This window comes from Catharus ustulatus, chromosome 3 (assembly GCF_009819885.2).
Source record: "Catharus ustulatus isolate bCatUst1 chromosome 3, bCatUst1.pri.v2, whole genome shotgun sequence".
NCBI lineage: Eukaryota > Metazoa > Chordata > Aves > Passeriformes > Turdidae > Catharus > Catharus ustulatus.
In genome coordinates this window covers 75553893-75569282 of record NC_046223.1, presented here as the reverse complement: position 1 = coordinate 75569282, position 15390 = coordinate 75553893, and the positions used below count along the sequence as shown (strand labels likewise).

The 15390-nt window shown below is 33.5% G+C and overlaps 1 protein-coding gene across 4 annotated transcripts in view; it reads left to right on the top strand.

Moving 5' to 3' along the window:
- GRIK2 (glutamate ionotropic receptor kainate type subunit 2) overlaps window positions 1–15390 on the top strand; it is a 374579-nt gene that overhangs the window by 139202 nt on the left and 219987 nt on the right. For all 4 annotated transcript variants that reach the window (XM_033055340.2, XM_033055338.2, XM_033055339.2 and 1 more), the window contains 3 exons: window positions 7844–8025; window positions 11458–11511; window positions 14430–14603. In XM_033055340.2, coding sequence (XP_032911231.1) covers window positions 7844–8025; window positions 11458–11511; window positions 14430–14603 — 410 coding nt within the window. The remainder of the gene's footprint in view (window positions 1–7843; window positions 8026–11457; window positions 11512–14429; window positions 14604–15390) is intronic.

Sequence of the window (15390 nt, the reverse complement as noted above, 5' to 3'; positions counted from 1 at the left end):
AAACTGGGTCAAGATCAGTTTCACATTCTTGCATGGGGCATGCATTTAAGATTTATGCAAACTGAAGTAGTTTTACTCTTATTTCAGTATTTCATATTTTGTCCTCTGGTTGGGAGAGCACTCTGAAATATACTTGTGATACTAGTCCCTCTGTGAATTGCTCTGCATCACTCTCAGTTAAAATATTATTGTCTTAATTAATTTCAGCTTCAGTTGCAGAGCTTTCTTCTCTCTTGCACTTCTAACCAATTAATTTTTTTTTAAAGCAAAAATGAAGCTGATTTTGCTTCCAAGAATAAACGTGCTAAGCTGGTGTAAATTCCATTTGAGGATGTTAATTTATGCATCTTTTCAAGCTAAGTCCATTTTGATTTATAGCAGACTGTTTTTTATTTAGCTTTGTATAGCTTGATACAATAGTAATACTTCTGTTGTATATCTAGGAATTGCTAACTTGTTCTACTGCTTATTTTGTCATTGATTCTGACATCTTTGACAAAATCTTCTTTCCTTTGACTATAGTATACCTCTTTTTTTTCACTCTTCACCCTCATTAACCTACACTGCTCATAGATCCACCACTTGAGACACCATATTTTGTACAATTATGATAATTACTGTGAAATGCTCAGGACTGTTAATTCTTATTGCTGTAACCATCATAATACTGAATTAATGTTAAAACTTTTCAAAAATGTTCAAAAAAAGCATGTTTAGAAAACAGAATAACAACGACATTTTAAATCAGGCATATCATAGTTGAGCATTTGACATATATAAATATAAAATGTAGCCAGAAAAATATGGCAAATCTAATATATTAAGGTGGTAGAATGTTGTCTCAGCATTTCCTTCAATTGTGGGTTTTTTTCCCTATATTTTCACACATTAGATGCAACGGTGAGGAAAGGATGGACAGGACTCTGAGTTTGATATTTTTATTTTTTTCTAACTGTTGTATGCTGCATCTTGTAAGTACTCAGGTGGCATGAGAAAATGTTTTCGTTGTCTTGGTATGGTGATCCTCCAGACCAAAACTCTTCCCTGAACTGAAGGTCTTTTCTGAACTTTAGTAGCACATTGATTCTCTTTTGTGGAGCTCTGTGAGATGGGGTAGAGGGCTTTTTTCACTGCAATAATGCAAAGCCTTTATTAGAAAAGAATTGTTACTGGAAATAAGCTGAATTGGGATTGGATATTTGCAACTATAAAAGATGTTCGCACCCATGCTCTGCTGCGCTTGCTTAGCGCATTTAAGGAAAACAATAAAGCTGATTATTGCCTTCCTCTTCAGTTACAGCTGGTTATGCTGAAACAGCAGTACAATGGATTTAGCATTCTGATGATAATACCCAAGACACAGAAAAATTAACTGATATGCACAGTGTTGGAATAGAAATCTTGACTGTCTATAGAGTTAAACCTGGATCCATGGCTTTCTTGTTCAGTGATTTTTTTTTTTACCCTAAAGCTAGTCTATTCTATATATGATATTTTAGTAATTGTAAATTCAATATTAGTCATGAATATAATTTTAAACACTTCTGCTTTCCTGTACTAAGTAATTGTATAAAAATTATTATTTCTTTTAGTCTAAAAGAAAGGGGGATTGGGATTTAGGGTGGTTTGTTTTTTACTGGCCTAGTCTAGACACAAAAATTTTTCACAAGAATGAGATTTACATTTCAAATGCATATACATACACAGATACATGTAATTAAACATATAGTTCTTCCTTTTCTTATTGTTTGTTTTAGAAGGGAAAATTTTCTCAGATATTGGGAATTGGAACAGGCTGCCCAGGGAGGTGGTGGAGTCACCATTCCTGTAAGTTTTCAAAGAAATAACTTGGCACTTAGTGCTATACTTGAGTTGACATGGTGGTCTTAGGTCAAAGGTTGGACTCTATGATCCTGGATAATGTTTCTATGAATCTATTCTATTGCATAGCCTAGGAAAAAAAAATTCAGAAGAAAACTACATAGACTGAAAGTCTTTCTCTGATTACTGGCATTGTTACCATCCAAGAGATAGTTTTTGAAAATATTTTCAGTAGGAAATAATTTAACTTTTATTTGCCCTCTCATACTCAGTGGTCCAGAACTGGCTTTTCAGGGTGACTAAAACTTCTAGTTAGTGATATGCTCGAAAGAACTATATTACCCCAACCCTTTCATTTCCCTCTCCTTAAGAATCCCAACTTGACGGTCAAATTATTTTTTCCTTAAGCATAAACTGCTCCAGTGTAAATTCTTTAAATGTGTTTGTATAACTGAAAGGTCACATATAGGCAGTGTGGAGCTTGGAAAGGATTCCTTAAGATATGATAGAACATGTCAATAGTCTAAAGTTGTTCTGATTTATAAACTGTGATCCTTTTGTATCTTTGAGGAAGAGTTTAGTGAGTAGTCACACTACTACAGTGGTTTGATAAAGAGATAGGGACATAGGTATAGGTATGTAGTTGGACAATGTGCTCACTTTATACATCTGCATGTTTTCCCCCAGAAGGAAATTATGTCATGCAAATACACCTCCATAATCCATTTGAGCAAATACTATTGTCATGGATGACTCTTGTATGTTGACCTGCCCTTATGAATCTAATTTTTAAATTTTCAGCTAAAGATATTTGAAACAGAACAGCTATATTTTTGACAAAGGGCTTGTTAAATAGAATTTTATTCGGCAAAAATTCATTTGAAGTCACCAGACACATTTCCTCCTTTTTACTGATTCAGTACTATCATTTCCCTTGTAGAAGTCCCATTTAATAGCAAAATAAGTCAACACAATACTAGATATCCTTGAACTCCCCTTCATATCACTGCCACTAATCATAGTGCATTTTAAATATTGCAAGCTGCAAATGGCATCAGACTCTAATGCATTAATATTTGTAAAATGTATACATGAATACACATGTACTATTCCGATTGCTTTCCAATCCTTTAACTACACGATTGAAAAATCCTGCTAAAATTTGGGACTCTAAAGCTACTAATAAGAAACTGCATTAATTATGTTTACAGTGAAAAGACATTTTTTTTCTCCAGACTATATATCTTAGAACTTTTTCTATTAAAGACACCATTGCTACTGTATCTAAATGGAATTAAACATAATTGGTGATCATTTTAAGGATGCTTTACACTGCTGGAATTGAGCGAAATGATGTTAACGTAGTTAAAAAAAAAGCTTAATATGAATAAATATGGAAGATGCATCAAGCTGTCTTTTTCCTTTGTGTCTATTTCCTCTGTACTTTTTCTTAATGGTGTTGCTGTATTAGATATAACAACACAAAGAAACAGAACAGCCCACTGTTCAAGAACTCCTCCTAGATAATGCAATTTCTTTTTAATCCTTTCACTAGAGGTGTTTTTTCTTTTTGTTGAAGATGATAAAACTAAACTTTAGAGTTCATGGGTAATCTCTGTGAGTAATTTTGCAGCAATTAACCATTCCGGTTGATGCTAAACATTCTATCAATGCCAATAAACCAGCATTCTCCTTCCTTCCACGCACAGTTCTTCCAAAGCCCAATACACAATGTGATTTTTCTGAGACAGAACCAAAAAAAATGGGCAGGGGTCTGTTAGGGTAGGAGGAGAGTACAGAGGTGTGAGAAGAGACAACTTGTTAAAAATACAAAGACTGTTTTCTGATGGTTCTGCAAAGCAGTATATTATTAGTTTCGAAATTTTTGATGTGGTGAAGATAAGGACTAGCCTTTAAAAGAGCATTAGTGTTTTCTTACAGAAAAAGGTTGATGTGTTCAGCCTATTGCAAAGTGCATTTGCTTGTATTCTTCCTGTGCAGCACAAAGGCAGCATTAATGGAAATGATGAATAGTTTGATGAGCAGGCCAGGTGGCGTAGCAATGGCCCGCAAGACCGCTGAGCTGGAGACAGGTTTTAAAACAAACTTGGGGCTCTTGCTTCCTGGACTGGTTGAAGTTGAACATGTCGAGGAGGTAATGTGATTGATCTCTTTGGAGGAAGATGCCAGCTGGAGAGCTCACAAACTGCTCCTTCAGGATTCTCCTTAACGATGAATTGATGGCAGCTTCTGAAAAGAGTTACTCACACCACACTCTTCCCAGCCATTCAGAGGTAGGGCTCTATCACAGTGGCTGCTAAAAGAAGGGATTGAGAGTTTAAAGGGACAGGAAAAAGGTGTCCCTAGTGAAAGAAAATGCAGGAAGTACATTCCCAAAATGCAGCTATTATTTCTAGACTGTTGTAAAGTTTTTTTTTTTTAAGGGCTTATACACACAAATGTTTGTATTCTGTTTGCTTTTGGGTTTTTTTTGAGGTTTGGTGGTGTGGTTTTTTTTTTTTGTTTTTTTTTTCATTACACAGGGATTTTGTAAAACCTAATAAAATAAGAGGTCACCTTTTCATCTGAGGCCTGTACTTCATACAGTATTTTAAATCAATTAAATTATTCTAGACAAATTCAATAAAAAATATTCTAGATTTCAAAATCATGAAGAAAGGATTTGTTTTGCTCTTAGCTTCACAGTCCTTGTAGCTCTTGAGTTATATTTCCTCCCTTCATTGGAGGTTCTGATGCCTCTTCTTCTGATAAGCTGCATGCGAGTCCTTTTGAAACTGTCCCTTGCTGATTCAGAAACTTTTATTTCTCAGTATGTGGCAGCTTGTTATGACTTTTCCTCTAGTGTCAGACAACAGCAATGAAACTTACTTTGGTATTTAACAGTAGCTCAAGAATCTTAGCCAATGTGTAAATATGTTTGTTTGACCTAAAACAACCAATATAAACAAAGGATAGAAGGGTAGAAATTGAGTCGCACAGACAAACTGCACACAGTAGAAATGGGCAATCTTCTTTGAGTCTTAGGAATCTCAATCATCCAGATGGAGAAAGTGAAGAAATAGAACAAATTTTGGTAACACCTAAAAATGAAGGCAAACAATTAATTAGTCTGGCCTCACCTGATTTATTCAGGACTAAATGTTAGAGACTAAATAAGGTAGAGCTCATTTTTTGTTACTCCAAGGCATTAGTTTTACTGTAAAAAGCCTTTAACTTATGATGTCTGATAGCTGTGGAAAACTGAACTTCAGACAGATTGTTACTGTAAGGATAGGGGCACAATTTATTTATACCCTATGTGTATTGCCTGATTAGTCCTCAATTGTGTAATGTTCTGATCCCCCGGAACTTTTTTTGCTGCTTCTACTGCAGAAGCTACTCCTGCAGGAAGCCAGGAAGTTAGGGTGTTCAGGGGAAGAGAAGATCAGTGGCGACCAGGAGTTGGGAAGCGGTTATTGTCCACAGATGAACTCAAGTGCTGCAGTTTACATGCAGGACTTTGTTCTTTTGGTTTATATCTTTCCAGTGATTAATTTTTAATTTGGTTACAAATAATGACCCACTATTCAATATTTAATCTAGAAAAGGTTTTGTTTGTGTATGGTGGTTTTGTTTGTTTTTAGATGAATTATTCTGTTCTTCAGGAATAGTTTTGGTGGGTTTTATTTTTCAGTAAAACTAATTTATTCTTTGCACACTTTTAGAAACATAAATGCTACATCCCAAATAGTAGGGTAGGGTAGGGTAACTGGCAGTGGTACTTGCCACCCATGACACACCTTCACAGTAGCACCCTACACCATGAGCTCTCCTTCAGTCCCTTGCAAGTGAGGGGGTTCTATTTTTCCAAAATCAGCTGGAAGCTGTTGAACATATGCTAGTAAAGAATTTTTTCCTTCTAGTGGGTGGCCAAGTGGACCACTGAAGTGAGTCATTTAGTAGACTGGAACATGTTTTGTTCCCTGCCATAATCCATCTCAACTTTACAGCTTTTCTGGTGACTGGAAACATGGGGAAATATGTATGTTAAAATCTTAAAAATGGAAGTATGTACTCACTGTAACTGTCACTAAAATTAAATATTCTGCTACATGTAGAAGCCATTAATAATACTGCACGTTAAAAGTTTAAGGTTGTTTTTAATTTCACATTGATGAGAACAGGAGAAAAACCAGCTTTGAAAACCCTGGAATTTGCTTATGTCTCAGATTTAATTTATCTTAAAATATATTTTGAGAAATCTCACTGGTTGCTATTCATAATTGACAGTTATTGAAAGCACAAATGCTTCTTCACGTGCTCGCCTGCACATGTGCACTGCCCCAGCACTGAGGTCAGTCAGTACTTTGAAGAGGTATACATTCACAGGTTTTCTTCCTTATAGTCTCATGCTCAGGTTTCTTTGGTAGCTTTCTACCTTTTGTACTGTCTTCCAATGCAGTACTTTGTCTGCTCCTCATCACTTCTCTATTAGATACAAAGGTAACCCAGAAGACAGACATTATCCTAACATTCTCCTTGTCACCCTTTAACTACTCTTTTTCCTGCATCTGTAAATCTTCTATTTCAAGTTTTAGTGTGATTTTTCTTTCTCAGAGGCAGTACAATAATAATATTTATGAAGATTAATTTTTTTTTTGTTTTTAATTCTTGAATATCCCAGTTAGTACCTTTAAGGACTGATGTTATTGGATAATGCTCTGGAACAGAACAAAGCTTGGAAGTTTTGTAATTCTTGGGTTTCACCCACTGCCGTTTCTTGAGGTTATCTTGGTTAGAGCATGGAGATAATAGCACCATGGTTGTGGGTTCAACCTTGTATCGGCCATTCAGTTAAGAGCTGGACTTGATAGTCTTTGTAGGTTCCTTCCAACTCAGAATAATCTATGATTCTCAAACTAATTAAACTATATGTTTATTTCATTAGGGTATTGGAAAATATTTACTTCAAAAACTCCTGTAGGCAAGAAAGCACTTATTGACATTCTGTAACAAATCCTGGACCTATAGTAAAAGACCAGAACTGTATTGTATAGGTGCAAGCAATGGGGATGGATCAAGGGACCTGTCAATTTGTAGTTTCTTAAATTTGTTTACCAAAATTTTGTAATGTAAACTTGCTGCAGAAAAATACATCATCCCATTTCCCCTTCTTTCTATCCTATTTCAAAGATTCTTGACAGCTTAACTGTCCATTCCCTCTCCAAAGGTGTAACAAAGGTGATTGGTGTAACACCTGAAAATATGCATAAAACATGCATATTAGGGAGTCTGCCTTTTTGAGTAAAGAATGCTTTGAAAGGACAGTTGGCAGTCAAGAAAGAGCAGTCAGTCTTTCCTTTAACATTTGATATATTAAAAATACTCAGTACTTGTGCAGAAAACTTGAACATCATGAATCACTATAATGTTTCATACAATCAAATCAGTTTGAAAGTTGCTTCCACAAACATAGTAAGTTTTGTTCTGGAGTGGTTTTAATTCCAAAACTGGCAGTGTAGAGTAAAGCTACTTTTGTCTCTTGCTATTCTTGAAAAGTGGTTCAGTATAGAAATACGAGAACAGATTCAAGTGAGAGAGTTCTCCAGTGCTGAAATGATTCATAACTTTGTATGTAAACTTGATTTATTATTTGGGAGACTGTCCAGTCTGATTAAAAACTATTAGTCTGGGATATGGATTTAATTGAATTAGAGTAATATGTTCTTCGAAGAGGAATGCCACAGTTGCATGATAATGTTAGAGGAAGATTTGTCTGAAGGTAATCCTAAATGAGGCTGCTTACTCTCAATTAATATTACGGGAAAAGAGACTTGTGCTAAAGTGTTGGGAGTACAGATACTTAATTTTTGTTTTTAATGACATTTTTGTGTATCAGTTCCAACTGAGAAGGGAAAGGAAAATCAGGAAACTTTGAATTCTTATAGTATGTTCTCCTGCTAGCAGTTCAGGTTCTTGTTTTGATAATTTTTTTTTCCTCCTGACTTCTGCTTTCCTTAAGGTCTCATTCGATTACAAGAGCTCATCAAGGCTCCATCACGATACAACCTAAGACTAAAAATCCGTCAGTTACCAGCTGACACAAAAGATGCAAAGCCATTGCTAAAGGAGATGAAAAGAGGCAAAGAATTCCATGTAATCTTTGACTGTAGCCATGAAATGGCAGCAGGCATCTTGAAACAGGTAATCCTCATTTTCCTTTAGATGTCTTAATCTTTTTCATCTGTAGTAAACAAAAGTATTATCCAGTCCTAATGGTATTGAACAAGCAGGGAAATTTTCTGTCAGTTTTACTGAGACCCAACTGAAAATCAGCCAAGGATTTTAGAGGTAATTCCATTGGTGACACAAATGGTAGGTGCTTTAATTATGCTTTTACAAAGAAAGAGTTTAATTAATTTATGTTCAGAAGGAGCATGAAGGTATATTAGTCATTCAGCTATGAAGAACTGGTACATTGGAGAATTGATGCTTTAAGCATGGTTTCAAAATATTTGCTTAACGTCATTTTATATATCAAATCTTTATGTATGTGTGTACGTATTTATTTACATATTTGTTTTTATTTGAGGCCTCTAAGATGTCTATTCCTAATCAGAAAGTGATATCTGAATAGTATGTTACCAACAGACCACGTTAATCTCTTCCATTGAGTGGACAAAATTGATGTCTTAGAGCCATATTCTCTTTGCAATAATAATGGAACTGCAAAACACCCAAGTACATTTGGGTTGATGCTTTGAAAATATTGTGTGCAAGTGAGATGATTAGGTGAGATACAGTGAATTCCAAATAATTAACTGGCTCAGAGACCATCTTCCCCATGGTTTTTTATTTAAGCTATGATTTCTAATAAATAGGACAAATAGGATAGGAAGAATACCTAAACGGAAACAGTATTCTACACTTCTAATGCATAGCTTTTAATGACTTGAATTCATGTTTATATTATGTTTGCTAGAAAACTGTAGGGTCTAAATTGAAAATAAAATGCATTTAAGAGTTGGAAATATGTGTCTCATTAGAGGTACTTACAGGTATTATTGTAGGTATAATTAAAATCTCTAGTAAGCCTACATGAATAATATAATTTCTTTCCTTTATTGTTCATTGATTGAAAAACTTTTATTAATTCCTAGTAATTTTAAACCTCTGATGGTGGTTTTTTCTAAACCTAATCCAGCCTAGTTATTCTAGTTTTTTAGGCCAAATCATTGAATGTACATTTAATTATTTAAAATATTAAAATCTAAGCAATGCAGATGGAAAATGTACTGATGGCAATATTAAGCTGCAATACTAACAACAACTACATTGAGATACATTACTTATACAATACCTAGAAGTTTTTCAGTGAAAAAATCCTTTTATTTCACATACAGCATAATGAAAAATGTCTGAATAGAGGGAAATGTGAAAAAAATTAAAATAATTGTATCTTTAATCCTGCCCCACGACTCAAGAGTGAGCAACCAGCTTCTTTAAATCAAATTGTGAATGGTTTCATCAACTGCTCACTCTAAAGGTTACAGAGGGAAGATACAAAAAAAAAATTCTTTCATGCGTGTTTAAATCTTTATGCAGATTCTGTAGATTTTTATTTTTCCATTCAGATCCTATACTGCAATGCTCTAAATATGCCCAAAATTTGTAGTTTTGAAACTGAATGTGAGCACTTGCTGTTAAAATTGACACAGGGGGTGTTGAGAATATATTTATTATTTAATGTTAATGTTCCAAATATAGTGTTTATAAGAGATTATTGAAAAAATCTTTCTATATCCATTTCTGAATTATTGACTGATCAGTTTTCTTTTCCTGGTAATGGAGGGAAAAATCTTGGGAAACATGACAAGGAGTTTCAGTTTGAGAGGATGATTGGAAAGATTAACAATGAAGATGGTAGAAGACAACATAAGTTGAAAATAAAGATATCAAAATACCTTGAGAACCCAGTGAAATGAAAACTACTTTTAGCTGGCCAAAAATACCTAATAAAAAGCGAAAAAAAAAAAATCCCATCAATCAGACAAGCACATACTTAAGGCGAATCTCGTTGTTATCTACATCACCAGGCAACCAGGGAAACCATACATAATTTAAAAGGTTAGGGAAGCACTGCAATAATGAGAACAGAGAAATTGCAATGGTTGAGAAGTAAAAAGAAGTGAGATCTTTAGAGAAGCGAGAAGGTGGAAGAAGGAAGGCCCGGAAAAGAGACAGCATCATCATACAGCAGGATAAAGAACATGTGTAGGATGGTGTGTAAGGATCCTTTGGAGCATGAAAGACTTGATTAGAAGCCGTTATGATATAGATGACTGCAAATGTGTTACATATATAGAGGAGGATACTTTGGTTTTATTAAAAAAAGAGTTCTTATAAAAGCTAAGAATGTTTATAGTTGTAGAGTTCCTAATTAGGTTGTCATACTTCTTACAGGAATGTGGTTCTCCTGTGTTTAAGGGAATTTAATTGCTACTAGAACACTATACTGTAGTTCTAAGTGTTGTTGTGGCATTCTAAGTACACAAGTATAGTCATTCTCTGGAAAAATGGTGTGGTTTTTTTCAAAATCTTGTTTAAAATATTATAAAATATGATTTACAAATGATATTTGGATTAGTTTTAGATTTTTTCCTTTGGAAAATATCGTATAGACCATTAATTTTATCATTTTTTGGACAATGTCACAAGTACAAAGGCTCCCACAGCCTTCAGAATGCTGGCAATTCTTTTTAATACAAATCTGGTATTGTCACAGTAGTGTGATTGTGGCCTTCAGTGTCTTTAAGGAGTCCATCTGGTAGCAACCTGGCAAAGAATTACTTTAATAATTCCTGGAAAGGAAGAAAATACTAATGCAACTTTTGTGCAAAGCATGAAAATACATGCTTTTCAGGGAAAAATGCCCATAATGAATAGATATAGTGAAACATAGGTTTTTATTTATCAGTATTTTTTTAATGCAGTTGAGAGAAAAGCATGAACTTTTAAAATGCACGTTTTATCAAAAATTACTTGGTATTACATAGTGAGCAAGAGTGATGAAAGTACTCGAGAGATACCTGAATTTATAAAGTAATTCTATGAATATTTTTTTTCTTCATTTTAAGTAGCATCTCTCTTGCTATCCAAAATTTAACTTGAGAATTTTCTTCATGGTTGGGAAAATGTGCACATGTATAATATAAGCGTGGGTCCCTCTTTTAAATGCATGGTATTGTTCATCAAAATATTAAAAAAAATCCTATTAGGTAATTCATTTTAAAGGAAGGGTTCAATAATGAATGAAAATATTGCCGACTCAAATAATGTGTTGTAACTTAATGTATCCATTAGTATGTAAAAATACAAGCCTCTTTCACATTTACTGCACTAAACAGACTAATAATATTCTTTGTATCAGAAGATCTGGTTCATAAATTCCTTTAATAGTCAGTAATCTTCTGTAACTGCTAAGAAATTACTTGCTTGACCTAATTTTAGCATAATTCCAGCCCTATAGTCTGATCTTAGTAGTGTTCGTTTGCAGCATTTCATTTGCATGTGAGTGTGATAAAAATGTGTTATCTGACCTCAGAAACATTAATCTATTGTTTATTTTTTTTCAAGGCTTTAGCTATGGGGATGATGACAGAATATTATCACTATATCTTTACCACACTGGTAAGTGGCTTGTGAAAACATATTGATGACATCCAACAAATACGTCACTTTCCTAATTCTATTATTTAACAAAGTGGAAAAGGTCTCTCTGGAAAGAGGTGTAAGTGCAAGAGGTTTCCTTTGCTGAGTTTTCTTACTTTCAGAGAAAACTCATCAGGATGGTTCAATTATTGTTCAACAGTGTGCCCTGGAAACTGATAGACCTGAAAAAAGCATCTGGCTATAGCACTGCAGCTTCTAAGTGTCAAGGAGGGTTAAATGTATAATTCATAACTCATTGTTTATTTTATGCATTTTGTGCTTTTTGTCTTTTAGTTGTTTGTGTGTGAAGATTAAAATATTTTAAAATGTACTCATATATTCCATATTTTTAATCCAACACTTTACAAGGTGGTTCTTCTCTGTCATATGATTCATGAATAATTTGGTGTGAATCTTGGCAGTATTTTATTTAACAATTCGTATGAGCCTTTTAGGTGCATGAATTATGCAATATTCTTTGGTGTCCACTATAAATGTAACTTAGAAGAAATTTGATCATTCTGGGATCTATCATTCACCATAAATGAACATTTAAAATGTGAATGTTCTTACAAAACAAACATGTATCTGAAGTCCTTTTTTCTGCTCACCATAGCCTAAGCAGCAGCTTAAAAGTTGGTGAAATATTCTAGAGACTACAGAGTCTCCAGAGTTGTGCACATTTCTCTGTCTTGAATTTGTGTTCAATTTTGTCTAATTAGATTGCAGTTCATTTTAAAAGAAAAGTATGAGACAAACATGTGACAGACGTGCCTTGGCGAAACCATGATTTAAATGAACCATGGGTAAAGTCACATACATGTTTAAGTTCTTATGAAAATGAATCCTTCGTGGTAGGGTAGGAGTCCATCTCAGATTCACAAAACAGAAGTTCATGGAAAGTATTAATATGAAATACCTAGTTCAAAGGCATACCCTGCACAAATACTTATCTTATTTTAGAAGGGTAAAATGTTCTGTCACTCATAGATTTAGGATTGTATGTGATAGAATTTTCCTCACTAAATGGATTTTTCTCCATAAAAATGGATTATAGATGTTTTGAAGGTTTTTCCTTATTTTTAGAATTTTTATTTTGATATTGATGAAAATTGTTTCTTTGAGCACTATGTTGTCCTTTGGCATTGAATTTTCACTCTTAAAGCTCTGTTTAAAGACCAGAATTTTCTGTAATTCTTGTTTACTTATTAAAACATTAGGTTTTCTATGGAGACAAGTATTATATTGACTTGGAGCTATCAAGAGATAATTTACTGTGCACAAACATATCATAGATTTTGATTTTGTAATGTAACTCCGGAACCAGAATGGGAATTTAGTTGTTTTTATATATTAATTGCATCTTACCTGACATGGTGAAAGTCTTGTCAAATAAATTTTCCAGTCACAGTGTTTACAACAGTCTTCTGTATAATCTCCTCTTGATTGATTCAGGATGTAATGCACTGGCTCATTAATACACTGACCTGTGTGCATTTGTAATATATGCATAATAACATTGTGGATATTTATTATATTCCAGTGTAAACATGAATGTGCTTGGATTAAAAAATTGCATTCAAGGTTCTGACTTCCTGCACAGTAAAAAATGAGATAATTTTTTAAAGAGAAAGATGTAACATAGATCTAGCTATGTCCAACATTTTCTTTGCAATAAAATATTTCTTTGCGAAGAGGATGCGAGTTAGATTATTTAAATGAATTTTGAAACCTGCATATCCTTAATATTGTGTATGGGAAAGTATATCATGTTATTAGCTACAGAATTAAAAATGGGTAGTGGTTGATAACTGGTTGATATTTTGTGGACTTTGTGATCGTAACAGTAGATGTTATATTTGGGTTTTCTGTAGTACAATATTTAATCATCTTCAGCTCTAGCCAGTAAACAAAATAGATTCAAGCAAGTGTTGCACCTAAAGCTACCTGACAGCAAAAATTAAATTAAAAATTCGATGAATGACTACCTATGAATTATGGGGATGTTAAATAAATTTAAATTATATTATGTTATAGGGAAATAATATATTATGTATAACCTTGATTACATTTTTTCTCCCTTCAAAACTTGATCTTAAACCTGAGTTTCCTGAAGTCAAGTAGTGTTTATACATTTCTCCTTAAGATTTGATCAAAGCACTAGGATAATTTTGAATTTACTTTCTTGAGATAAAATTTGAATTATTTTACTTTTTATTGATTATATTTCCCCCTGTGTGTGTTTGAGGGCTAACTGTACACACACACACATACAGATATACTGCAAACATATAAACTGGCAAAAGTTATTCTTGCAAAGATGAGTTCCTAATTAAAGACATTGATAAGAAAATAAGGAACATATTTGGAAGTATGTTGATGACCATGAAAAATGCTTTTGATTAAATTTAAAGCTAAGTACATTTCTCCTTGTCCCTGCTCACCACCACCCCTACTCCCTGCCTACTCCCCTCCACCAATTTATGGTCCTAAGATTAACATTTTTAAGTTTCACTTAAGAGTGAAAGCTCATGGAAACTGTTTATTTTATTATCTATTGTCTTTTTGATTTCTGGTAAGTTCAAGAACTAGCCATTAATATTAATATTTAAAAATTGAAAATAATATTTAGCCTTACTGTAATATTTTAGCCTACCTAGTAGTAGATACAGATCTGTAATTGGATTAACATTTCCTGAAAGTCTGTTCTTCCTCTGCAAATCAGATTACTCTCACCTTAAGGGCAGCCAAAAATGTTTGCTCACAGACAAGCAGAACATACTTCCCATCATAAATAGCACTGAAAAATTACCATGCTCTTATCTGGGGAGATGGTCCGACAATTGAAATAGCAACCGCAGTGTATTACAGAATTTATACAATGGTGATTTTTTCAGGACCTGTTTGCCTTGGATGTGGAGCCCTATCGGTACAGTGGGGTTAATATGACTGGATTCAGAATTCTAAACACGGAAAATACCCAGGTGTCATCGATCATTGAAAAGTGGTCTATGGAGCGCTTGCAAGCACCCCCAAAGCCTGATTCAGGTTTGCTGGATGGATTTATGACGGTATGAATACCAGTATTTGGTTCCTTTTTTTATATGTTTGTGAAGCTAAAACAAAATTTAACATTTTGTTTGTTATTAAAAGCGTTTACAGGTATGTAACTCAATATTATTGTGAACATGAGTCAGAGAATAACTGTGATGCTTCTGTCAGTATTTTGCAGATTGAATACATTATTATATTAATTTTCTTTCAAAATTACACATACTGTATTTTTTTTTCGATTTATAATGCTGTATTCTAAATGTCAAATTCACCTAATTTCCCTAATTAGCTGGTAAAAATTTTTATGGGACAAAAATCACGCTGTTGAAAATTCTCTTTCTCTGCATTTTGCGTCTTCTTAATTTAAGATTCATTAATAAGGTAATAAGTTAATAAATAAATTCTAATATTTACATAAATCTTGTTTTTAAATGTTTTATTAATATTTTGAACAGGACCTTATTAGAATCTTTTTCACTTTCCGTGCTTTTAGATTAATCTGATTAATTAATATGGTTGTTAATTTTAATTTTTTTTCCTTCTATTGCCACTAGTCTTTGGCCTTACTTCAGTTCATAATAATCACAACTATATTCTTGCAAACAAACTTTCATTGCTAGGTTTTTATGAGTTTCTGCTCATTAGTTGGAATTCTATCTGGAATTATAATGTCAGGAAGGGATAATTTTAAAAGACATCCTACATTAGGTCTGCTTTAGTCTTCAATTTTATTGAAAGATTTTCCATTTTGGCCCCTTAGCAGTTTAGGTAGTTGGATTTTGTTTGACATAGGTTATTGTTTTT